We start from the raw sequence: 22,710 nt of genomic DNA on the forward strand, positions 1-22,710 counted from the left end.
ACGTGTCTTGGAAGCCTGATCATTACCGTCATCAGTATTGAACCAGTATTGACGGCCACCGTGGCAAGCGGCGATGTTCATGTGTGTCTTGACGATGCTTAGAGGCAAATGCCTAAGAAATGCCTAAGAAATGCCTAAGACAACTCGGTATCAGCCAGCTGTACGTATTACCGTCGTCTTCAAATAGTAACCGTCGACGTGTATTCATCCGCTAGAAGTGAGCATGGAGGCCTATTCTCAAAGTACTTCTAGAATGCACACTAGTTATTGGTAAAAAGGAGATAGTAGAAAGGAGAGCCGACAAGCACGCGGGGCCATACCTACCTACCTAGGCAATCTATGCGTGACGTCTCTGTAGTTGTTCCACGAATACTTATACTTAATTCAACCGAATCCAACTCATCATTAAACTAAGAGGCATACTAAAAAGATATTATAGGGGATAGTATGTTTCTAGTCTCCAGCTAGTTATACGCACTTATTATCTTATAGCTACATACCTACCTACCTATCCAATAGCCTACCGCAATGAGAGGAAGGGATAAGAGTTCAACGAAGCCTTACTCAATACGAATGTCAGCTCCCAAGAATACTCTCACTTACGTGGCTTTATCTACCATACAGCAAAGCCATTGGATTAAAATCTCACAATGAGCAGTATCTTGTTTACTTAGTCAGTAGGCCGGTGGAGTTACTAACACAGCTGAAGCAGCATTAGACCAGAATCGATTGATTTGACTCCATACATAGTACATAAGCTATGTACCTTGGCAGTCTTGAGCGATAGGTAAAGCAACCAATCAAACCCATATAATAAATATGGACACTAATATACTCGTGTGAAGTTCGGGTAGCCTCATAGGTAACATTTCTATATACGACTCTCGTATATAGAAGGTCGGTCTAGAATGAACGACGATGCCTTTTTTGGCTAGACGGTTTTCTAAATGTGAATCTACTATGTATTATGCAGTAGGCTATTTCGTACCTATACGTATCTAATAGAAAATTAGCTTGATTCGTCGGATTCTTGCCTTTAAGGGCTAAGGTTAGGATTTTCAAACATGGAAGATTCGTCTACTGTAGGTACCACCTTAATCTGAATTATCCTTTAGACCCTGAAAATCTTAAAACAGCAGAGTTCATCTCGCCAGGGTGCATGTAAACTATCATGGGTTACTAGGACCCTTAATCAAGCAAGATACAACAGATACAACAGACACAACAGACACAACAGACACAAGAAGCTAAAGGTTCCAAGTTGAATCTGAGGCACGTCATCTTGTATCACAATTGCACCGAAGAACTGGGAAATTCTCATTAGGTGCATCCTGAAGGCTTATCCGTCCTTCTGCTGTACGGATGAGGCAGAACGCAGGGTTTAATTGGACGGGTTTCCATGCGTAGGTAGTGTCCCGAGTTGTATGCATGCACACTATTTAGCGAGTCAAACCTACTTACATAGGTGGTAGGTAGGTAGGAATTCTTATAATATCATAGCAGCATTAGGAGGTAGTACCTAACCTACATACCTACCTATGCTAGGTACATATATGTATAGGTAGTACTTAAATAAGGGCAACTGATCTTTTTGGCGGCTCGTGGGGGCCCACCATCCCACACTACAACCTTGGAAATTTCATGTATTGCTTGGCTATCTGGCTATCTGGCTATCTGGCTATCTAAGTAATGTCGCGCAGGATGGAGAGGCAAAGGAGGAAAGGACAATCTGGAAGGATAAAAAAAAAAAAGATTAGTCTATTAAAGACTACCAGATACGGTTACTGCATTTTATCTATAATCCCTGCATATTAGAAGAAGGAACTATGGAACGACAACATTAAACACAGTTGTTTTCTTAAATTTGTTGATTGTACTGTCGGGTCGATCTACTTCGTAATTTTTTGCTAGATAGGCAAATTCTCCTCCGATAGAGACCCAATCGCAATCGGGACAAGACCAATTGTCCTGTCGCCGTGTTGTTATCACTGAGACATTCCTGTCACCTTTATTACCCGCATCTTTGAATGTGGCTTCAGCCACCTTAGACTTTCTATCTACCTAACATATTTGTCTTTGCCTGTCGACAGCCTCTTAACTTGAGGACTGCGACGGAAGGGACAGTAAATCTGGCTCCTGTCGACTCCGATAACGAAGTCTCTTCCTCGTCTTTCAGCGACCGCCCCGCGATCGCCCACCGTCGGAGACGATCTTCCGCAGGGAACGACTCGGTCTCCGCGCCTGGTAATAATCTCGTTCCTCCTCTGCATCTGGGCCAACAGGCCCAGTATTTGCAACCAACGCTGAGTCCGATTCCTGGTATGTTGACGACATGCGCCTCCCGTCGATTCAAACAGCCCTATTAACGCGAGTTATGTTCCAGGCACACCCAACCTTTCGATGTCCTTGAGCAGGAGTCCCTCCCCCGTCCCCGGAGGAGGATGGTCTTCTCCTGGCCTAAATATCAACAGCGGCCGATCCAGCCCAGCGAAGGCGTCCTTCTCGGGGCCCAACGGCGGTGGCGTAACGTGGGAGTCTGCAAGGCTTAAGACCCAAGGTGTTGCCAGTTATCCTTCCTTCTCAACACACAACCAGGGCTTCTTCACCCGACATATGCGACGCATCTCGAGTAGCCTACCATCTTTTAACACGGCAACGGATGATAGGTATGCAGAGAAAGAGAAACTTGGACGGGGCAGATGGAAGGTTCCCCTCCTTGGAAGGATAAGAGCCGCAATTACACGAGTGAGTAGGAAATGGAAGATACGTGCGGCTATAGCGTTACTCCTGCTCGCGTGCTATATACTATTCTATATCACTCGTAAGTCTTAGCCATAAATTTTACCCGTGCAGGTAACTAACCGCGCTTCAGCCCTGTGGTACTACTGGAGAAGAGCAGGCTGGTTAGGAGGCGGGGAGAAGTTTGTCATCATACTTGCCGCAAATGTTGGCGGTGGGGTGATGGAATGGAAAGGAGCGCGGGAGTGGGCTATCGAAAGGGATAGTGTAAGGAACAAACGAAAGTATGTCGCGAGATGGGGTTACGACCTCGAAGTTGTCGACATGAGCACCAAAAAGCGGTATGCGCATGAATGGCGAGAAAGCTGGGAGAAGGTGGACAGTATCAGGAACAGTTTTAGGAAATATCCAAAAGCCGAATGGTAAGCAACCGACTGCGCTATGAAGTTTCGTTACGCTAACATGTCGGAGGATTTGGTGGTTGGACCTGAATACGTTCGTCATGGAGCCCTCCTATTCGCTTCAGCATCACATTTTCAACGATCTAGAAAAGCACATATATCGCGACATAAACGAGTTTAACCCCCTCAATATCTCCCATCCCCTTCAAGCCAACTATCTGGATCCGGAGTCTTTGAGCCCGGTAGGAGATGGAAGCGCCGACTCTATAAACCTCATACTCTCTCAGGACTGTTCGGGGTTTAACCTGGGCTCCTTCTTCATCAGACGAAGCGAGTGGACCGATCGTTTACTGGATATATGGTGGGACCCGGTAGCATACGAGCAAAAACACATGGAGTGGGAACATAAAGAACAAGACGCGTTAGAGCAATTATACACAAACCAACCTTGGATTCGAAGCCATACGGCCTTCCTTCCACAGCGAAAGATCAACAGCTTCCCGACTGGCGCATGCTCCGACCACGGAAACGACCCCCGCATCCATTATAAGCAGGAAGATCGAGATTTTGTTGTTAATATGGCAGGCTGTGAATGGGGCCGCGACTGCTGGGGAGAAATGTATAACTTCCGCGAGCTCAGCTACTATCTAAACCGCAACCCTTGGGAGAGGTTTAAAGAAGACCTCGTTGCCGTAATTTGGGAGAAAATAACGGGCCAGAAAGTCAAGTGTGCGTATAATCTGTTCTATTTTCTACTTCCCCTTTACCTTGGCTACGTGTCAGCGCACCGCTTACCTTTTTTAACCTTTCCCTTCTCAAACTCAATTCATACCCATTAGCTTTACATGGCCCACGATTACTAACTCTCGGCGTTACAGTATAGGATAACTACCTTCTGGACCCGGTATTGCCCTGATTCCAACGTAGTTCCTGGTTTGGACCGCTGGATCGCGTAATTTTATAGTTCTCTTCATTCGAATATTATATTATTTGTCCCCCGCCTACGAGATCTTAACGCCTCCCTATTTGTGGCGCAATCAACGGCTTTGTTTGTTGCGCAATATACCCATCTTGCATTGCAACTGGAAGGGCATGCTTAAGTCTTCGGGGTTTACCTATTCGGCTGTCGTGTCTATCCTCAGCTTCTTTTAATCATGGACGTGGGCCACTAGGAGATATGGTTCAGCCAGCCTGTTTGAGGGGATGAGACAGCTTGGAGTAAGAGGACTGGGGCTCATGTGCATCTGTATTGCTATGTAATGTATGTCCTTTGACGTTATATGAAAGGATTCAATGATATTGAATATTCGGGTTGCAGTTTGGATCACCTGAGATACGTGCTTGCTGGTGGAAGATATGTTTTCATGAGTGAACCATGCCACGATACTCTAACGCCAATATCACACTCCAGGCCAGATAGGTAGTATAGGTAGGTAGTAAGGACAAAAGATCCAGATGAGTCAAGCAATATGATGTAACAGCCATTATCGATGATAATACCAAGCCTACCTCTTGAGGTACTACATGAGGTAAATACATGGAAAGAGAAAGAATGTTTGTCGCACAGGAAAGCACGGATATTTACAACACACAATACACACAATACACACAATAGCAATTGGCGCTTTCCTAAATGCCTTTTTAGCAGAAATCACATCGGTGCATGTCGCATTAACTCCTTAGGTAGATGCCGGTTTTCTCCGTTCCGTCTTCTTAAACTCTCTATTGTTATCCTCAAAATCGTCTCGTCTTCCCTACCGGCGATCCCATAATAATCTGTTCTTCTTCTATACCCACCCATACCATATCCGTATCCAATATTCCAAAGCATAGTCAAGATGCCGGCCTGGGGCAAAGGTCTCATGCAGTCCGACGATGACTACGATATCGCCAATGACCTCAGCGACATGTGCGACTGCGACCTCATATACCCAACCGAAGAAGAGGATAGATCCGGCACGATCAAAAAGCTGAACGACGGCCTGCTCTCCCAGAAGTTCGAAAAGATCCTCTCCGGTGACTTCAAGCCAACTACCAGCCACCACAAGCGAGAGCGCATAGCTATCATCTTGGGGATGCTAGCCATGGAGCTCGGCGTTATCATCGAAGACCGCCACCTGAGGGCGCTTCGAATCCTTCGGCCCTGGCTCCCTACGCTCGAGCAGCAGTTGCAGCTGGTCACGGCGCTCGACGAGTACAAGAACGATGGGACACCCTGGGAGACAGGTTCTAAGGGTCTTATCGATACAAGACGAGCTGAGGAACGAGGTCCGCAGAAGTATGACCTGGGTGATGAGTTCTGGTTCAGCGGCTTAGGGTAAGTAGTGGACTTTCATTCTTGCTAGATTCCTTGGGTATGTATCTATTCAACAATTATCATTGTACCAGTTATTTTGCAAAACGTATCGTTGATAGTACCGAAAGATAAAATCCTTGATTTCTTAATTTCTTAGCCATCGCTTATCTGATACTCGGCGATACATGAAAATGTGAGCTAGGTAGGAGATTACTGACCATATCTTCATCGACAGATTCTCTTCAGACGAGGCTCCCTCATCAGAGATGGTCAGCAAAGTCTGTATGAATTGCGGGGACAGAAATGTCGACCTTCGCTGTGGTCGGTGCAAGATGGTTCGTTACTGTAATAAAAATTGCCAGCGATTTGACTGGTCAACTCACAAGAAAGTTTGCGAGGCTCGTGACAGCATTCGCAAATGCGTGAGTTATAATACCCCCCCTTAAGTCATCTAGACCAAAACTGACAACATCGTTAGCCTGTCCCTGATCTCAAGTAAGATCTAGAGATCAACCACAAGTTTTTCGTTTGTCAATCGATGCGTTTGATTATAGTTCCATTCGAGGCAATGTTTGATAGTTTAGCCACACTACTGATTCGATAGCCTACGTCTTTTCGTTGAGATTGAGATCTCGGGAACGTAGTGAAACGTGAGATGTGCCTTGCAGGATCTTTACTAGGTAGCACGGGAGTTCGAAGATGCACCAACTCACAAGGGAGATAGCCCCGAATATAGATGAATTCAATGCGCTGTGCTACTACCATCTCGAAATAGACGTTCGTGGGATTTATCTGTTCAAAGGGTATCGAGGGATAATGGATGGTTACTAATTTATAAATATCTAATTTTAGGCAATATCGAAGCTGGCTGGAGTCATCTTAAGTTATAACGTAGTTAATTTATTTAAGGCTGTTAGAAGCGTGAAGGGCATGGGTGTGAGAATTTTAAATATCCAGAAGAAAGAGCAAAACCATCTAAAGCAAGGGAATAGAGAGAAGACCTGTTGTTATATTGAAAAGGTTGAAGATAGGTAACTTGGAGCATATAACAATGCTACGGTCTCAGCTCAATCTGATAACATATGTAGGTAGGTAGTGTATAGATATGGTGGTATTTTGTTTCTGGCGTTCTGTAGATCTTCCGCGGCGAACTCGGCGGAGGGCTGAAATTGTGTAGTAGTTGCTACCCGATTTAGATTTCGATATCCAACGGTATGCCCAGAGGATGCAGGCCGTTTCGAGCAATTTGTTTCGCCATGTTGTTTCAGAAACAGGGTGAAGGCCAATCAGCAGCTGTGGCGCGTAAAGGTAAAGCTTAGTACTACATGTAACTATGCTGATTAACAGAAGTTGCTCGTCATGTTATTCATTAGCAATGAATACCTTAGGTACATATCACTAAAAGTATAGTACGTTTAGTAGACTAAGATACCTTATGCAAGACATAAGGGGCCAGCCGCGCTGCCAAGGATGTGGCGCCTGTATTCCCAGGTTCGATCGGTACCATGCCAACTATTGGCTGAGGAGCTTTTAAACCTGCCCGACCTGGAAAGCGTCCACCTCCACAAAAACCGGAATGCCGGGGACTAGCTGGTCTTTCCAGCAGACTTCGACCTTCTACTTGCGCCTTACTGTCGCATCCTAAGAAGCATTTCCCCCTGAGGCTCCATCTCCTACTCTAGCCCGATGTTTCTACTGTCTGGTTAGACTACCTATCTAATGTTTCCAATACAGCAAATTCGGTGGCATATCCTCCAACCAGCACCATTCTGGCTCTCCGGTCTAAAGATGTGAGCCCGGGCTCCCATGCTAGCTTCACATGTCCGCGTCTCTAGGGAAGCTCGTTTCGCCAATTGACTGGTGGACGGCATAGGTCCTATCACTCCGGTTTGTATTGAATAATGTGGCCCTGTCCGAGGATGTTCGAATGTTCGAGCCATCCTACACATCAGCTCTGCGCGGGTTGAACGTGACATATCAGGTAGTTGGCTGGGATCTTCTTTGGATTCCTTGGATTCCTTGGATTCCTTAGGAAGGTTGTAAAACTTTGATGGTGCCTTCTTCATTTATTTATGGCCGAGGGAAACATCTGGTTATGTTTTATCTTCTCTCCGACCTTCCCTCGGAACTTCCTGAGTCTGTTATATTCGACGACTGTTGCTGCCGAAGTTGTTAACTCTGTGGCCAACACATTCCCGTCACGTAGATTCCATCATTCTTCAACTCGGTCAGCCGTCGTTCCTTATGCGGCTATCACCGATTGTCCAATTTTTGTCTTTCATTATATCTACAACTACCTGACTCAACTTACTTACTTGGCTGTCAATCAAAGCAAGTGAGTGATTCTTTGTCACGGCTATCTTTGTTCTCGACTCCGCCACGTGCTTCAGCTGCTTCAACAAACAACAACGAAATATTCAGCCGCGTGATTGTTTGGTTACAACACATTCATTTCAAGATATATAACTGTTGCCTTTCATACTCGATCTTGTCTTGTTACATATTTAAATTCAAAGGCACTGGTTTGCAACACCGACCTCGGTTCTCTCACTATACTATCGTAGCCTTGCCCGGCGCAAGTGTTTTTTTTCTTCTTTTCCACGCATCCATTCCTTACGGTTTATTTACCACACATATCTGTGGCCTACGTTCACATTCCTTCTTACGCGAACTATACTGTGCCAACAAGATGTTATTCACAAACCCAATATTGCGCCTTGGTGGCGCCCTAGCCCTCGGAGCTGCAACGACTCAAGCTGCCTACACAATACAAGATTCGTACAACCAGACAAACTTTTTCCAAGGCTTCGAGTTCTTCAGTTTCCCTGATCCGACAAACGGGTTTGTCAGGTATCAGACAGCGATTGAGGCAAATGCCCAGTCGCTTGCTGGCTTAGCCAACGATGCCGTCTACCTCGGCGTCGACTACACTACCATGAATCCGATTGGTGGTCGTGGATCCGTGAGAGTCAACTCTAAGAAGACTTATAGTAACGGTCTTATTATTGCTGACATCGCCCATCAGCCAGCTTCTCAATGTGGAACTGTAAGTATTCCTCCCTTCCCAGCACACAGTCACCCAAATTCAATCCCAAGAGAAACATAGTGACTAATCTTGATATTCACAGTGGCCAGCGTTCTGGACCGTTGGTCAAGACTGGCCGTTTAACGGGGAGATTGATATTATTGAAGGGGTGAACCTCGACACCAACAGCACTTACACACTACACACTGGTCCTGGATGTACATTCTCGCAGGGCGATTGCAATGCTCCAGGAACCGGAAACCTCGGCTGCGGAACTTCAAGTCAAGACACGCAAACATTCGCAGACGGCTTCAACGAGATAGGCGGCGGTATCTTTGCTGTAGAGTGGACTTCGTCAGCTATTAACATATTCTTCTTCCCGCGAAACGGCGACATCCCTCAAGATATCGCAGCGGGACAGCCCGACCCTAGTACCTGGGGCAGTCCTCAGACTTCGTTTTCGGGAGAGGGCTGTGATATCCCGAGCCACTTCAAGGAGCACCAGATCGTCTTCGACACAACGCTGTGCGGCGACTGGGCTGGAAAAGCATTTGGCAGCGACCCGGTCTGCTCCTCGAAGGCTTCCTCGTGCCAGGACTACGTGGCACAGAACCCAGAGGCGTTCAAGAATTCGTACTGGTTAATCAACTCAGTCAAAGTATTCTCGGACGGTTACGCGACGAAGCGAGACGGCGCTGTCCGGAGACGATTTACAGCGTAAATGTCGCATATTACACTTGGGGGATCAGGACAGATTTTGGCATGATCTCTTCTACTAGGGGCGGCTTGGATTGTGGCGTCGGAAGGAGAGAGGAGGGGCAGTGATACCCAGAGGTTCTAAGCATGGCGTTTTATTCATTTTGCGATTTTATCCGGCAGGATACTAGGGTGCAGGGGCGAGAGTAAAGATACCCAATAGGCCGGGTATCTCGCTCCGATGGATAGCAGGGGACTGACATTGGGATTTTTGACTTTTCTTCTTCGACCTGTATATATTCTTCACCATTTATTCCCCCCCTCTGAGGCCTCGGCGGGCGGTGGACTATGGGCATGCGCACATAGCAAATGGACTTACCGTTCAGGAATTTATGAAGCATTGACTTTTAAGATTCTTATTCTACATTTAATCCTTGCCGCTTTTCGCACTCTTATAATGTAAATGACGCGAGTAAGTTTTCGTAAGGTGAGGTAAATTGTGTGTGTGTGTGGTGTATAGTAGGGGCACGAAAAGGAGAATATCTATCGGGTTAGTTGCACTTTAAAACTAATATTTTGGTAGTAATTAGGTGTAGTAACTAGGTAGGTAATCTATAGTACGAAGCTTAGATTGAAATACGAAGAACAATAACATAACTTCCTGATGCTATTCCTTGGCTTAATTATCTAGACAGGGGAGCAAACCCCTAAAGGCCATAAAGGCCCAAGTTCGTAAATTCTCTCATGTCTTTACAATAATACGTCAACGTAAAATGCATGTTTGAAAACTTGGTGTATGTAGGGTCCGCATTCCTCTTCACTATTTATAGAAGAGCGTGTCGTGAGAAGTGTTATTTTCACGCATGTAATAGATGCAAAAATCTTCGGTTTCTCTTTCTTGGGATCAAGAAAATATGGCTGAGAATCCCGTTTACCCATTGCAAATCCCTGTCTCTAGATCTATAGTATATACGTTGCCGTTATATCAATGCTTCATTGCCCCTTAAATCCTAGCTCTAAATCATTCTTATGAACTCCATTCCCTCCCATACCGTAGTCTAGACCCGCAATGAAAACTTGGATACAAAAGGAAAGCAGATGATTGTTATCCATAGAAACCGTATCTTCTCTTTGAGACATGAGTTAACGTCGTTATTTTGCTTCACATCTCTCATGGGCTTTCCAGAAGCGCCTGTATCAAAACATATCCCAGCACTGATGTAACGCGTTTCGGACTCCCCGATTGGTAAGGGTTCAGTTGTTCGTTAATGAAGACAATGATGGAATGGGGCCTCGTGGTTCAAGGTCCCGAAAGGATAAAGATAGAGTGACTGGATGACTCCTGATGGCGACAAAGAAGTATGAGCCCTGATTATCCTTCTATATCCTGTCTCGGTTCGGATGCGAAAGTGTCGTCGGCGAAATCAGCCCAGTAAAGACAGCTCAACCCACATCAGATATTGGGAGCCGCATTATGTAAAACCTGCATAGACATACTAAAGGGTCATGCGAACGTGTGCTTCGGGTTCTTGCATCCAACAATGCGGCAACATCTAAATGGCGGTGGGAGGTGTCTAAGGTCACCTTTCGTCTTGTCCGAGAATAGATTCAGCCAGGATAAAGTATTATCCTGTAAGAGATCAACAAGATATGCCCGCGATCTCTAGACGTAGACGATTATAAAAAGAAGCGGCGTGTATATCTTCTCAAACGTGCAACTGAGTTCATCCCGCATTTTTACTTCTTAGTGATGTGAGTGATGTGCTTCTTCCATTATCCAGCTCCCAAGCCCAGGAATAAGAAGGCAAAGAAGCAAGCGAGTTTGAGGAGGGCAGTCGGCAGTAACGTGGTCCACGATATTCCGTACGAAGCAGCGGACAACGCACTCTATCAGGAACCTACGGGAATAGGAACTGCGGTGGCGATGTATCATCCGTACTTCAATTACTTCCCATACGGCATGGAGCAGTATTTTAAAGACGAACCCTACTACGTAACGCGTGGCTCGTGGGCCTCGCATGGAGAGGCGCTGAACGGCAGCCTGGGCGCGACGAAGGAGATCGGGGAGAAGATAGAGGAGCTGAAGGGCGTCGTCTCCGGCGGAGTCGCGGTGGCCCGCGCCTTGGCCGGAAGCACCCAAAGCACTCTCGAGGGGGCCCGTGATGATATTAACAACACCCACGCAGTGGTCCAGGGCGTGAATGACGCGCTTAGACAGACCCATGATGCGATCAACAAGCACTACAGCGAGCACAGCACCAAGCAAGACAAATGTGTCGCTGAGATCAGCAAAGTCCGATCGATGTTAGAGGAGGACGCGAAGAATAAAGAACAGGCGCGCCAGCGACAGCAAAACATGCAAGAAGCGTGGAACTACTACCAATGGTTTCGACAGGCCGAACAGGAGGCTAAACAGAAATCGTCGTCGTCGTCGTCGTCGTCGTCGTCGTCGTCGTCCAAGAGTAGTAGCAATACTCATCAGACCCAACAATCAAGCAGCAGAAGAAACAACAATAACAATAACACGACACCACATGAACGACAGGCACCCCTCGACGACCCGTACGTGTCTGAGGGACAGGGACGAATGCCTCCCGACCACCAGAAACTCAAGCGGTCAGTTTTGGAATGCCTGGGCCAGATTCTCGGTGAGGCGGGTTCGCACGCTGACCGCCCCGAGCGAAACCCCCAGAACCACACTCACTTCCATGCCTACGCCCCGACATCTCCACCGCCGTGGGGGGGTGCCCAGCACCATGCAGACCCCCCCCGCGGCGGCTGGCATCAATTTCAGGCTTCCCCTTTTCCGGCCCGAGACGATGCTTACTACCACGACGGCACCAGCAGCAGTACTCGCGGTGGTGGCCCGGGGAAGAGAAATGCTGCTGCTGCTAATAGATACCAGTACGATCCGGGTATGCACAACGGGGCGTGGAACGGTCGTGGCCCTAATTATTACTAAGTACCTAGGTTACCTACCTAACCCAAGATATATATGTCTATGGTATGAATGTATGTATGTATGTATGTATGTATGTATGTATGTATGTATGTATGTATGTATGTATGTATGTGGATATGTATTAGAGCCCAACCTCTTCCCCTGATATTAGTCATTACATATCGAGCATGAAGTCGGAATCCTCACGTGTCATCATGGGGTTGTTGTTTCTACAACATACATACCAACCTAGCACCATTACTCAGGGACCAGGTTCTGGAACCCCCAGGTCCCTGTATGTAAATCATGCTGAAGCCGCAAGTTCGACGGCTGCTATGACCACTTGGCTGCCCCGCCGTGATTCGAAGTAGAAACGAACTTCTCTCCTTTCATCTCGGGGTGGCGAGGTGAGTGGGGAAGGCTCATTTTAGTCTTCTCATGCGCGATCTAGTTGTTTGGTTTCGGTGGAGGTGAAAGATGTAAGGAAGTCAAAGAGCTGAATGGAAAACCAAGATTGTATTTATGGAGGTTCTAGAAATAGGTACCGCCTAGAGATATATGTAATTACCTAAGCACTACCTACATACATACATAGGTATGGAGCAAAGAAACAGGAAATAGATATCTTGGTTGGATAGGTACCTAATCGGTGATCAATACGGAATATGCCCAAGTGTGTGTGTGTGTCGCGCGGCAGAATCATGCCATACAGTTGTTTGGTGTTTGTAATTTCGGGAAATGAAGGAAGAATACGTTGATGTAGGCCAATGAGAGATACTCGAGATATGATTATTCTCCTATCTGGGCGCGATTTATTATTTTTGTTTGCTATCTAACATTAGCAATGAATAATAGTTTATAGCCTAAAGACTTTATAACTGTTAGATGAATATACGGCAGGAGGCAAACAATCATAATAGACTTTAGACTCATAATACTGGAACCTTACACTATGTACATACCTACATGTATCTTGCATATGCGGTACTTTCTACAATTTCTTATTCTTTATATGGTACGCATTGAAATAGACTATGATTGGCTAGATAAACTAGGAAGATCCTTAAAAGCCGTTTTTGCTTTAGTGTCGATGATCTAATTCTATAAAGGGAACTGCACGCGGCTGCGCTAGACCATCGGTTCCTGGCTAGTGCACATGGGGCTCCAATGACAGGAGACTGAGCTATGACTTTATTCCCGCTTTCTCTCTCTCGTCTTTCCTGCAGGAACAATAATGAAAAAGTAACCCTATGTAGGTACCGAGCTACTGTAGGAACACGCTGCACGCGCTGCTTGCCAAGATGTCTGTTTGTGTTATTCTACCAGTCAGAGAGTTGTTGTCAGATACATACAATTACCGAAGTACCTAACCTGGGTAGATAGTTTTCGTTTTCTTTGATCTTTCTTATCGACTTGGTCCATGGTCTCCATTCAACTGACAGGCTGACAATATGAATATGGCCATGCGGATTACACGCGGGTTAATGGCACGACCATGCCTGCCATGCAGCAATAGAACTGCCCCCTTTGAAATCAACCCTTTGTCGCAATCAGGGCTGTTTGTCTGTTATTCGTGTTACCCCGGCAGGGGACCGTAGTCGATAAACCCCCTTGTTCCTTCCTGGAAGACGTTTGTCGATCCACATTAGTCGGTAGGTAGTATGCCTTAATTAGACCTAGCTTTTTAACCCGGCCCTTGTCTCTGAGGTATTATTGGAAGAATTTGGAAGAATTTGCAGCTTTGCGAAAATTCCCCCCGCCCCTCCCCATGTTCTAATAAAAAAGGCCTTGTCGCCAGCATCCACACCCACCGCCTATTTCCCTTCTTCTGTTCCTCCCCTTTTAACGTCCCCCTCAAGCTTCAAGCACCGACTGCGTTTCCATTCCCTTTTGTAACTGCAAACTAATTTGCATTTTTGCAACCCACGCTCCTTAAATATCCCGTCAGTTACGCGGTTACAGTCACTCCTTCGACAACAATAAATAACGTCCTAACGAAGTACAATTACAATTACAATTCCGATCGTCACACAAGATCAGCACATCGTGATATCCACGCTCCCTTCAGATCCAGTGATTTTCAAGTAGCTATTTTAGCTTACACGATTGGAACATTTCCGCTCCGGCGATCTCGAGGAGGATATTCTAAAAAAGATACCCAATTTTATTTTCCATCATCAAAATATTCAAGATGCGTGCCTCATCTTTCATCGCAGTGGCTGCTAGCGTCGCGTCCGCCGTCGCAGATACCACCACCGCCACATCTTACCTGACGGCGACAATCACCATGACCAAGTGCAGTCCTGACAACACTGCCTGCCCGCTGTACACGCCCTCTACCAGCTCTGTTCCGACGACGTCATCTTCGATCTCAACGCCTCCTGCTTATCCCACCGTCGCGTTGAACACCACTACCACCAGCAGCAGCTCTTCTACCTCATCTACCTCTTCATCTATCATCTCTTCCACTTGGTACCCCATCTCCAACGCCACTACGCATGTTGGACCTACTGCCTACCCCAACGTCACTTCTAGCTACGCGACCCCCACTACGTACGCTACTCTGACTTCGGTGGTCTCCACAACGCCGGCTGCTACGCCGTCGACCTCCGTGCCCGCAGTCCCCACCACCGGTGCTGCTGGCCTGGTGTCTGTCCACTCAGGTCTGCTGATGGGTGTCGTAGCTATGGGTGCTGCTCTCCTAATCTAAGCGGAAGGATAGAGGTAGCCGAGGAATTGCCAGATGTGACAATTACCCTTGGCAAACCTGAGTTCTAGCTCTCGCGAGGTAGAGCACTCGGCTCAAAATATTCGGACGATATTTTTCTTCACTTCCGTCTAATCACATTATTAATTCTCTGGGGAGGGACGTTTGGCGCATTTCGGAGGCGAATATATCGGTTTAGGAAAAATCTGGCCGGGTTTGGCCGAATACCCCCTAGGCGTGACAGCGCTTTCTCTATGTCTATAATTGCAGGCTTTATGTTGCGAGTGAGTGAGTGAGTGCGGTGCGGTACTTACAGGGGAGAGCATGCGGAGGAGTTGGATGGTTCATGTTGCATATTCAACTGGAGCATCGTGTTGGTTATACGGAGCTGACTCGACAATGACAAATATTTTCCGTTGCCAATGCTTTTTTGTGTTTCTTTGCTGTGAATTTTGTAATTTTTTTGTTGTAGTCCCCTCGGCCTCTTATAGATATAGTGATGCGGGTTGAGTGGCCAAGTTCTGTGCGAAATACCGTAATTCTTATTCTAAGCTATATTAGCAGTGTATACGTTAATATTGCAATTATAGTATAATTTGAGCTAGGCAGTATGTAGCTACATAAGGTGAACTGTGTTTTAAATAATTTTAACTTATAATACTACCGTAGCTCGGAAATTGTACAAGATCTAATATAAGATGGCTCGATGGTAAGGCCGATTTCGCTGGGATCTGCGGGTATAATGTAGTTGGTAATAATTAACCCCAGGGGGATGGATGGATATGACAGCTACCTTTCCCCACACCGGTGAAAGGTTTTCGTGCAGTTGTTAACGCGCATCTTATTGATTACCTACCTCTTTACGGGAATCTTGCCTCATCCCGCAACCCGCAACCCGGTTTGGAGGCAACAGACTTTCGGAAAGGCTCCGGAGGTCGGGCCAACAGAATCCATCTCCCCACCATGATGAAACCGGGAATCCCTGTCCAGCCACGAGGTTGGAGGGTTGGACATACCAGGCTGAAGGGTTGGGTAGCACGGATGATGATATGAACCTTCTGTACGGAATATGTTGTGCTTTAGGTAGATTTGAAATTGCTTTTGCTCACGTCAGGAACAGGGAAACCGGGACATATTATGGTGTGATGTTATTTTGATATAAACACGGAATTTAGTAAAAGCGAAGAAAGAAAGGGATTATTATTAAACATGAAAATAACAATAACAATGAATAAAAATAAAAATAAAAATAAAACACGCACACTCCAAGCCACTGCTTCCTTTACACATACATATTATTCCCCCAACGTTCAACGTGAATAAACAGTTGAGAAGAGGTAATATTATAGATGCCCGTCCAACCAACCCATCAAGAACTCCCCGCTCTAGATCTGTTTGTTTCCTCCGTTTCCTCCGTTTCCTCCGTTTCCATTCCAAAAATACAAACAAACCAAAAAGCATAGACCATAGGCATTTTTAACCGTGAAATGCACTACATTCGTTTCTCTCGCATCTATCACATAAGCTTTTTTTCGAGTCGCAGTCGTGCGGACAACCTCGATCTCGATGGTCGCACCACTTTTGCGCGAGTTCTACCACTCTTGGTCCCCGATGGCTCGTCCCAAGCGGCGATATGTCCTGGACGACAACACGGAACCATCTGTGGGCGGAAGAGGGCTCCGCGTGGCTGTACGTAAGCTCTAGCTCCAGCTCTGGCTCCAGTTCTGGCTCTGGCACTCGGAGAACCGAGCCACGGTCGAGTCCATGACGCACGGCATCCATTGCGGCGGCTGCGGGTGGTTTTATAAGCAGAGATGGACTTATCGGCCGAACGAATTATTGGGTTATCGCCGCGCGGCCCTCTCTTTCTCGCTCGCTCTCTCTCTTTTGTAGCACGAGCACCTGATCCAAAGGTCAGTCCGGTTTGTGAGCTGTCATATTGAGGGATCTCTGGGGGATAAGCCACTAACGAAAGAGGGAAAAAATACCCAATATTAATACCAAACCCTTGTAAACTCTTACGGTCCCGTCAACAAGAAGAAAGAAGAAAAAATTAGATGCGGTTTGCTAGCAGTGTCTCTTCTCTAATGTAGGTCTTACGCATATACATATACATATACATATACATATATATATAGCAAAAGGGCAATCGAGCGGGAATAACCTGCGTTGGTGCGCTACGAGAGGATTCCCGTGGCCCTTTTTATAAGCAGTAGGCAAACCAACCCAGACCAGATTTATCTCGCCTACCCAGGTTTTTTTTTAAAGCCATGCTGAGGACAATCCTCCTCGTCGGGGAAAACACCCTACAGACCAGTCTACGGGGGGGGGCTTTCTTTTTCCTTTCTTTCTTTAGAAACATGTCAGACTCCCTTATCCGAGGGGTTGTCTCGACCAGAACTCACGTCTACTTGGTTGAGTGGCATCTCGTCATTTCGTGCCCGCTACCAAATGTTGCCATAAACCATTTATTATGTATACGTTTGGTATTACATGTTTGGTATTACATGTTTGGTATCATCACGTCCAAGTGGTAGTTCTCTTCATTGTTAGCCTCTTCAATCATGGCCCAAGTAACGTCGTGTTTCATGTCTATATCTATTATATCCGGGTCAACGACCAACATCTCGGGTGCCCGATCAGGATGTTGCCTTTTAGTTTCTGCTCTCCTCCTTTCGAGTTCGGCTTCGGCCGTCTATCTCTAAGAGGGCGCGTACCAGGAATGAAGTCGGCAGTCTGAGAAGGAATTTGGGAAAATCAGACCGGCAAGTTTGGGGCCTGTCTTATCATTTTTACCTTTCGGGGGTTTTCAGACCCAAGGACTTGGATCTGCAACACACACCTTCCGGGCGTGGAAATGCGGTGCACGTCCGGAACGAAATACCCGTTTGGAAAGAAAAGGTAACCCTTGGCCGTCCCAACATTTGGTCCTTTCAACTACATTCGACCATGCCATGCCATGCTATGCTATGCCATGCCAGTCATTAACGCGGGCTATTTTATCAATAGCCCTGCAACCCAAACAGGTTCAGCCCCTGTCGACGGTAGCATCTGTCATGATGAACGATGAACGATGAACCACCTACGGCGAAGGGGCTCTAGTGGGCCGGCTGGGCGGCTCCTTCGATGCATCTCTACCATGGTCTCCATCTCCCCCACGGTGAGCGTTCCCAAGCGACCCGCACGCTCTAGCAATATTTGGGTAGGTATATACTGTAAGCTCTAATGCTGACCGTCGGCCACTCAGCAGGACGGTTATGTGTGCTAAGCGAACACAGCTGAAACTGGTAGCGTGTGTGTACGTATTATGGTACCGCGTGCGCACTATCACGCACATCACGCACACATTAGCTGTTACGTGCAGCACAGCTATCACGTCACGCCCCTGTACGAAGTGCGCGACCTACGTAGGTAGCGCAAGGCAAGGGACTCTGCAGCGGAATATCATCGACGCTTGCCTCGTCGCTACTGAGATACGGTGGGGCCGACGGCCACTGACTTCTCAACATCCTACCCGAGCAGTCGGGACGTCAAATATGTCCTTTGGTATCGGGCTCAAACGCTATTGGGCAGCAGAGTGACATGGGATTTCTCCAACTGGCGCTTCTCGGGAAGTCGGGGAGTGAGGGCTAAGAATATAGAACAGCGGCGCTTCGGAGTTAGGAAGGTAAACAGGTAAACAGGTAAACAGGTAAACAGGTAGTTTGTTCGTGAGCTTGTTCGTGAGTTACGTTTCGGCATGAGACATTACCAAGTATGTATGTTACAAACTCACAACCTAGTCGTACACCGCTTATTACGGTATTACTAGAATAGAAATGTTCAGGTCTGATGACTAGCGAGCCGTCATTAGGATCTGGGCTTTCAATATTCCAGCCATGTTAACGGAACTAGGTGAGCTAGTGAAAGGAACTTCCCATCACTAACTACAGGTAGTTAATAGATATATTCGAATCAGTTTATGATATGTGATAAGAACCGTATTAGGAAACCCTTGCAGTCTTTCTATTCCTAATATTGGATAGTACTTGGGTTTATAGAAAGGATAAACTTACAAAGTCAGACGACAGAACTTGGGAAACAGGATTAGCAACCACTGCACATACTCTACCTAGTTCGAAAAGGAGTTGATCTGCGAGCAACCTCATAGCCTGTGCCTGTGTCTGTGCCACATAGGATAAAAAGGGAGACATACCACAGGTACCTACGTAGGGGGGAGGCTCAAGCCACGGCTATAGTTTAACGCAGCAGCCAATAGACTATAGTATATTCCTTATACATGATAGCCTCGTAGGCTGGTAGGCTTGCTTGCTGCAACCCACCGGATGTACGCGCAGGGATCCCTTGCTGCAGATACCCGGAAGAAATGGAACTAACGAGCTTTCGGGGACACGGTGAGAATCTGTTATATTAAGACCTAGGTTATACATATTTCTGACTGATCCGTTTCCATTATTTTTCTGCAATGGACTTCTCCCACGGAACCGGTACCGCGGGCAGACCGAGCCACCTCCTTCGGGATGAGCGAATTACGCAAACATCTTATTTTCTTCTTCTTATTTTTCAAACCGACAAGGCTTAGCACTCAACTTAGGATGCATGCATGCGCTCCCTGCCGGAGTATAAACGTCAAAAGGCTGGTAGCTGTTCACGAACTCGTTTTGCTCGTATACTGCGGACGCAAAGACATGGCGAGACGATACTTGATTCCCCTGTCTCTTATTGTTGTAGAATATAGTGTTTAACAACCACCACATTCCGCCAAACGGCACCTACGATTCTAACCCTTAATTATAGCCTCTGATTTTAAAGAGTGGTTACTTAGAACAAGTGAAATATGATATAATAATTTAGATTTATGCCGTCCCCTAATCAAGGCTAATACGTAATGACATAGATATTCTACTTTATAAGAGACTGTCTTAAATTTATATGTTACTACATTACCCTCGATGTCTGATACTCCGATACTCACATCGTACACTTTGCGAGGAACAGCCTCAATTGGAAATGCTCGAATTGCCAACCTTTCATTCTTGTTTAAGTTGTAGGTATTTAAGTTTGATACATACTACGTACAACTCGTTATCAGATATTTAAACAACAATAATAGAAATCCCAAGGTTTCGGTAAAGCTGCACATATGCAGTTAAACCTTAAACGTCAAACCTTATTCAATTATGTTATGAAGTCATATTCAGGTACGAGCGCCCAATCAAAACTTAGACCTTGCGCCAATTGCTTTTAGCCTTTAGCGGTCTCGTGCCGGCAGGCTGGTAGCTGGTACAATATGTATGTACAATACATAGAGCACGGGTGAAATGTCCTAACCCTCCTAAACCTCCTAAACCTCCTAAACGTGCTATCGATTAGGCCGTCTATCGTTATCTGATCCAGGGGATTCGTTCTCTCATTCTTCCGACCTCGAACCAGGAGCATCCCATTCTCAACCTTCAAAGACTTATAAGTTTGATTTCTCCTTCTCCTTCCCCATTCTTCTTTTATCCGTTCAATCCCCTCGAAAACTTGATAATATTATTTGCGACACGATGGCAGACACCGGGGCCGCGACGTACTCGACCGACCCCGCTCTATATATCTACACGTCTCTTACGGCCGGGTCTTCTCACATCGTGACGGCTACTTCGCGATTGGAGACCATCCTAAGAGCCAATAAGGTGCCCTTCAAGGCCCTGGATATCGCTGTTGATGATAAGGCACGTATGATATGGAGTCGAAGGGCTGGCAAGGATGCATCTGGACGACAACGCAAGCTTCCCGGTCTGGTACAAATGGGCCTGGTTTTAGGCGTAAGTCGATTACGAATATAAGCTTCTTAAATATACCACTAACGAAGTGGTCGCGTAGGATCTAGTAGAGATCGAGGAGTGGAACGAGTACGGCGAACTGAAACAAAATGTCACCATCTACTACGACGACTTCACCATCCCGCCCAAGAGTCAGGCGCCTCCACCACCTGCCCCTAAAGTTAAGAAGCCAGCCGCCAAATCAACCCCTGCCCCTGCGGCGGGCGCTTCCGCACCACCACCGCTACCCGAAAACGATAAGACGAAGGCAACAGCGTCATCCACAAGCAAATCCGGAGTAGCAGCCAAAGCAGCTAGCACCGCCGAACCCGTCCGTAGTATTGCTGAGGAGGCCGCGGCGAAAGCGAAGCAGGTGCATCTGGATAGCTTGCGAGCTAAGGTCTACGGGAAGAAAGATAAGGACGCTAAGGAGAGCGAGGACGTTAAGAAGTCAGACGACAAAGACACCAAGGAGAACAAGGAGGAGCCTAAGGAAGAGCTCAAGGAAACCAAAGAGTTGGTGAGCAAGACTACCGAAAAATCAGAAGCCGAGGATATTAAGAAACCCGATACTACTGAAGCAAAGGGCGTCAAGGATACGAAGGACACCAAGGCTGTCAAGGACACCAAAGATACCAAGAAAACAGATGCCAAAGACACCAAGGACACCAAGAAAGTAGACAGTAAGGATGCTAAAAAACCCGAGAGCAAAGATACCAAGAAGCCCGACACCAAGGATGTCAAGAAAGTAGAAAAGAAGGATCCTAAGAAACCAGAGGCCAAAGAGGTCAAGAAGCCAGAAACCAGGGTTATCAAGAAGACGGACACCAAGGACGTTAAGAAATCCACTGCCACCGCCAGTACTAGCTCTAGTGCTAGGAAGGCCACCACCACCACTACTACCACTACAGCCTCGTCCAGAGCTAAGGCGGCAGCGGCAGCGGCAGTATCCAAGCCTAAAGTAACGACTTCCAAAGCAACCCCCTCGAAAGCAGCCCCGTCGAAAGCAACTCCTTCGAGAACAATTCCTTCAAGAGCAACTCCCTCAAAAGCTACTCCTGCCAAGACGACTCCTAAAATAGTCCCGATCAAGCCTAAGACTACGACTACATCATCTAGAACTACTTCTACATTGGCTAAGCCTAAGGCTACGATATCAACCCGCTCGGCTGCCGAAAAGCTAAGCAAGCTGAAGATATCGGATAAAGATAAGGAAATATCGGCAGGCGAAGCGGCCCTGCGGTCGCCGACGGCAGCGTCATGGCGCGAGACTACCCCGACGGAAGAGGACGTGCTGCGCCCCATGCTGCAAAGCCCGACAACCGGGTCGTGGAGGGCAGACGGCACCGGCGCGACTCCTAACATAACCGAACTTCTCCACGGTGCCGTCGTGGAGGAGGTGCCTCCCGAGGAAATCGCCGAGATCGAGAAGGCCGAGGCGATTCCCGAGGCGACTAGTACGGAGGAGGAAGATAGTGAAGATGAGGAGGACGACGACGACGAAGAGGAGAAAAAGGAGGGCGAGGACGAAGAGGAAGAAGACGATGACGAGGATGAAGACGAGGATGAAGAAGAGGACGACGACGACGACGACGACGACGATGAGGAGGAGACGGATGAGGAGGAAGGCAAGGGAAAGGGAAAAGTTGAAGCCAAGAAATAATCAATCAACTTTATAGCATTCAATACGTCGACGATGCCGGCGAGTTTTCACTTCACTTTTCACTTTCCACTTCCACTTTCCACTTAATACTGCTTTTCAGCAGACCATAGGGGCGGGGGTGCTAATTAGATACCAAATTTGCGAAGGAGAAGACAAAATAAATAAAGACCAACTATCGATTATTATTATTATTATTATCATCTTAATCTGCGAGAACTTTAATAGCGGTACACGGTAACTGTTTATTATTGTATCGACGACGGGAACACTTCCTTTTCTTCTTTCTTCTTAGACTAGTGGCACGTTATTATAATAGTTAATACTTAATAGTTAACAGTAGATATATATATCTCTCTCTTTTATACTAACCTAACCTAGTAACCTACCTATAAATACCCTTCCGGATATACTATACTACTATACTACTTACTACTA

At 46.8% G+C, this 22,710-nt stretch overlaps 7 protein-coding genes across 7 annotated transcripts; 6 read left to right on the forward strand and 1 right to left on the reverse strand.

Annotated features, from left to right (window-relative positions):
• Positions 1-1,847: 1,847 nt before the first annotated feature.
• On the forward strand, positions 1,848-4,680 carry F4813DRAFT_347131 (glycosyltransferase family 34 protein). The gene is made up of 5 exons (XM_049241920.1): positions 1,848-2,319; positions 2,384-2,821; positions 2,873-3,161; positions 3,211-3,869; positions 4,019-4,680. The coding sequence occupies exons 2-5, from the start codon at positions 2,401-2,403 to the stop codon at positions 4,021-4,023; spliced, it is 1,374 nt and encodes a 457-aa protein (XP_049103270.1). The 5' UTR covers positions 1,848-2,319; positions 2,384-2,400; the 3' UTR covers positions 4,024-4,680.
• A 112-nt stretch (positions 4,681-4,792) lies between these two features.
• F4813DRAFT_347137 (uncharacterized protein) lies at positions 4,793-6,642 on the forward strand. Its single transcript, XM_049241921.1, has 3 exons — positions 4,793-5,457; positions 5,672-5,858; positions 5,915-6,642. Exons 1-3 carry the CDS (start codon positions 4,979-4,981, stop codon positions 5,933-5,935), a joined length of 687 nt encoding a protein of 228 aa, XP_049103271.1. The 5' UTR covers positions 4,793-4,978; the 3' UTR covers positions 5,936-6,642.
• Positions 6,643-7,814: 1,172 nt separating this feature from the next.
• On the forward strand, positions 7,815-9,247 carry F4813DRAFT_224920 (glycoside hydrolase family 16 protein). The gene is made up of 2 exons (XM_049239844.1): positions 7,815-8,482; positions 8,565-9,247. The coding sequence occupies exons 1-2, from the start codon at positions 8,126-8,128 to the stop codon at positions 9,180-9,182; spliced, it is 975 nt and encodes a 324-aa protein (XP_049103272.1). The 5' UTR covers positions 7,815-8,125; the 3' UTR covers positions 9,183-9,247.
• A 1,273-nt stretch (positions 9,248-10,520) lies between these two features.
• On the forward strand, positions 10,521-12,254 carry F4813DRAFT_224944 (uncharacterized protein). The gene has a single exon (XM_049239845.1). The coding sequence runs from the start codon at positions 10,917-10,919 to the stop codon at positions 12,117-12,119; it is 1,203 nt and encodes a 400-aa protein (XP_049103273.1). The 5' UTR covers positions 10,521-10,916; the 3' UTR covers positions 12,120-12,254.
• Positions 12,255-14,289: 2,035 nt separating this feature from the next.
• F4813DRAFT_385842 (uncharacterized protein) lies at positions 14,290-14,808 on the forward strand (the record flags this gene model as incomplete). Its single annotated transcript, XM_049246314.1, has 1 exon — positions 14,290-14,808. One exon carries the CDS (start codon positions 14,290-14,292, stop codon positions 14,806-14,808), a length of 519 nt encoding a protein of 172 aa, XP_049103274.1.
• A 1,228-nt stretch (positions 14,809-16,036) lies between these two features.
• On the reverse strand, positions 16,037-16,986 carry F4813DRAFT_347147 (uncharacterized protein). Its single transcript, XM_049241922.1, has 2 exons — positions 16,794-16,986; positions 16,037-16,707 (listed from the first exon to the last, which is right to left on the reverse strand). The coding sequence occupies exon 2, from the start codon at positions 16,585-16,587 to the stop codon at positions 16,282-16,284; it is 306 nt and encodes a 101-aa protein (XP_049103275.1). The 5' UTR covers positions 16,588-16,707; positions 16,794-16,986; the 3' UTR covers positions 16,037-16,281.
• Positions 16,987-20,130: 3,144 nt separating this feature from the next.
• Positions 20,131-22,703, forward strand: F4813DRAFT_225039 (uncharacterized protein). The gene is made up of 2 exons (XM_049239846.1): positions 20,131-20,615; positions 20,674-22,703. Exons 1-2 carry the CDS (start codon positions 20,355-20,357, stop codon positions 22,273-22,275), a joined length of 1,863 nt encoding a protein of 620 aa, XP_049103276.1. The 5' UTR covers positions 20,131-20,354; the 3' UTR covers positions 22,276-22,703.
• Positions 22,704-22,710: the final 7 nt, after the last annotated feature.

The sequence above is a fragment of the Daldinia decipiens genome, assembly GCF_022478715.1.
Source record: "Daldinia decipiens strain CBS 113046 unplaced genomic scaffold F4813scaffold_4, whole genome shotgun sequence".
In the NCBI taxonomy this organism is placed as follows: Eukaryota; Fungi; Ascomycota; class Sordariomycetes; order Xylariales; family Hypoxylaceae; genus Daldinia; species Daldinia decipiens.

Excerpts from the sequence above, each read along its gene's own strand:
- F4813DRAFT_347131 (XM_049241920.1), top strand. The coding sequence starts at position 2,401 with ATGTCCTTGAGCAGGAGTCCCTCCCCCGTCCCCGGAGGAGGATGGTCT. Across the intron at positions 2,822-2,872 it reads TATACTATTCTATATCACTC|CCCTGTGGTACTACTGGAGA; the intron begins GTAAGTCTTAGC and ends ACCGCGCTTCAG. Across the intron at positions 3,162-3,210 it reads AAATATCCAAAAGCCGAATG|GATTTGGTGGTTGGACCTGA; the intron begins GTAAGCAACCGA and ends AACATGTCGGAG.
- F4813DRAFT_347137 (XM_049241921.1), top strand. The coding sequence starts at position 4,979 with ATGCCGGCCTGGGGCAAAGGTCTCATGCAGTCCGACGATGACTACGAT. Across the intron at positions 5,458-5,671 it reads TTCTGGTTCAGCGGCTTAGG|ATTCTCTTCAGACGAGGCTC; the intron begins GTAAGTAGTGGA and ends CTTCATCGACAG. Across the intron at positions 5,859-5,914 it reads GTGACAGCATTCGCAAATGC|CCTGTCCCTGATCTCAAGTA; the intron begins GTGAGTTATAAT and ends CAACATCGTTAG.
- F4813DRAFT_224920 (XM_049239844.1), top strand. The coding sequence starts at position 8,126 with ATGTTATTCACAAACCCAATATTGCGCCTTGGTGGCGCCCTAGCCCTC. Across the intron at positions 8,483-8,564 it reads CAGCTTCTCAATGTGGAACT|TGGCCAGCGTTCTGGACCGT; the intron begins GTAAGTATTCCT and ends TGATATTCACAG.
- F4813DRAFT_224944 (XM_049239845.1), top strand. The coding sequence starts at position 10,917 with ATGTGCTTCTTCCATTATCCAGCTCCCAAGCCCAGGAATAAGAAGGCA.
- F4813DRAFT_347147 (XM_049241922.1), bottom strand. The coding sequence starts at position 16,587 with ATGGATGCCGTGCGTCATGGACTCGACCGTGGCTCGGTTCTCCGAGTG.
- F4813DRAFT_225039 (XM_049239846.1), top strand. The coding sequence starts at position 20,355 with ATGGCAGACACCGGGGCCGCGACGTACTCGACCGACCCCGCTCTATAT. Across the intron at positions 20,616-20,673 it reads AAATGGGCCTGGTTTTAGGC|GATCTAGTAGAGATCGAGGA; the intron begins GTAAGTCGATTA and ends GTGGTCGCGTAG.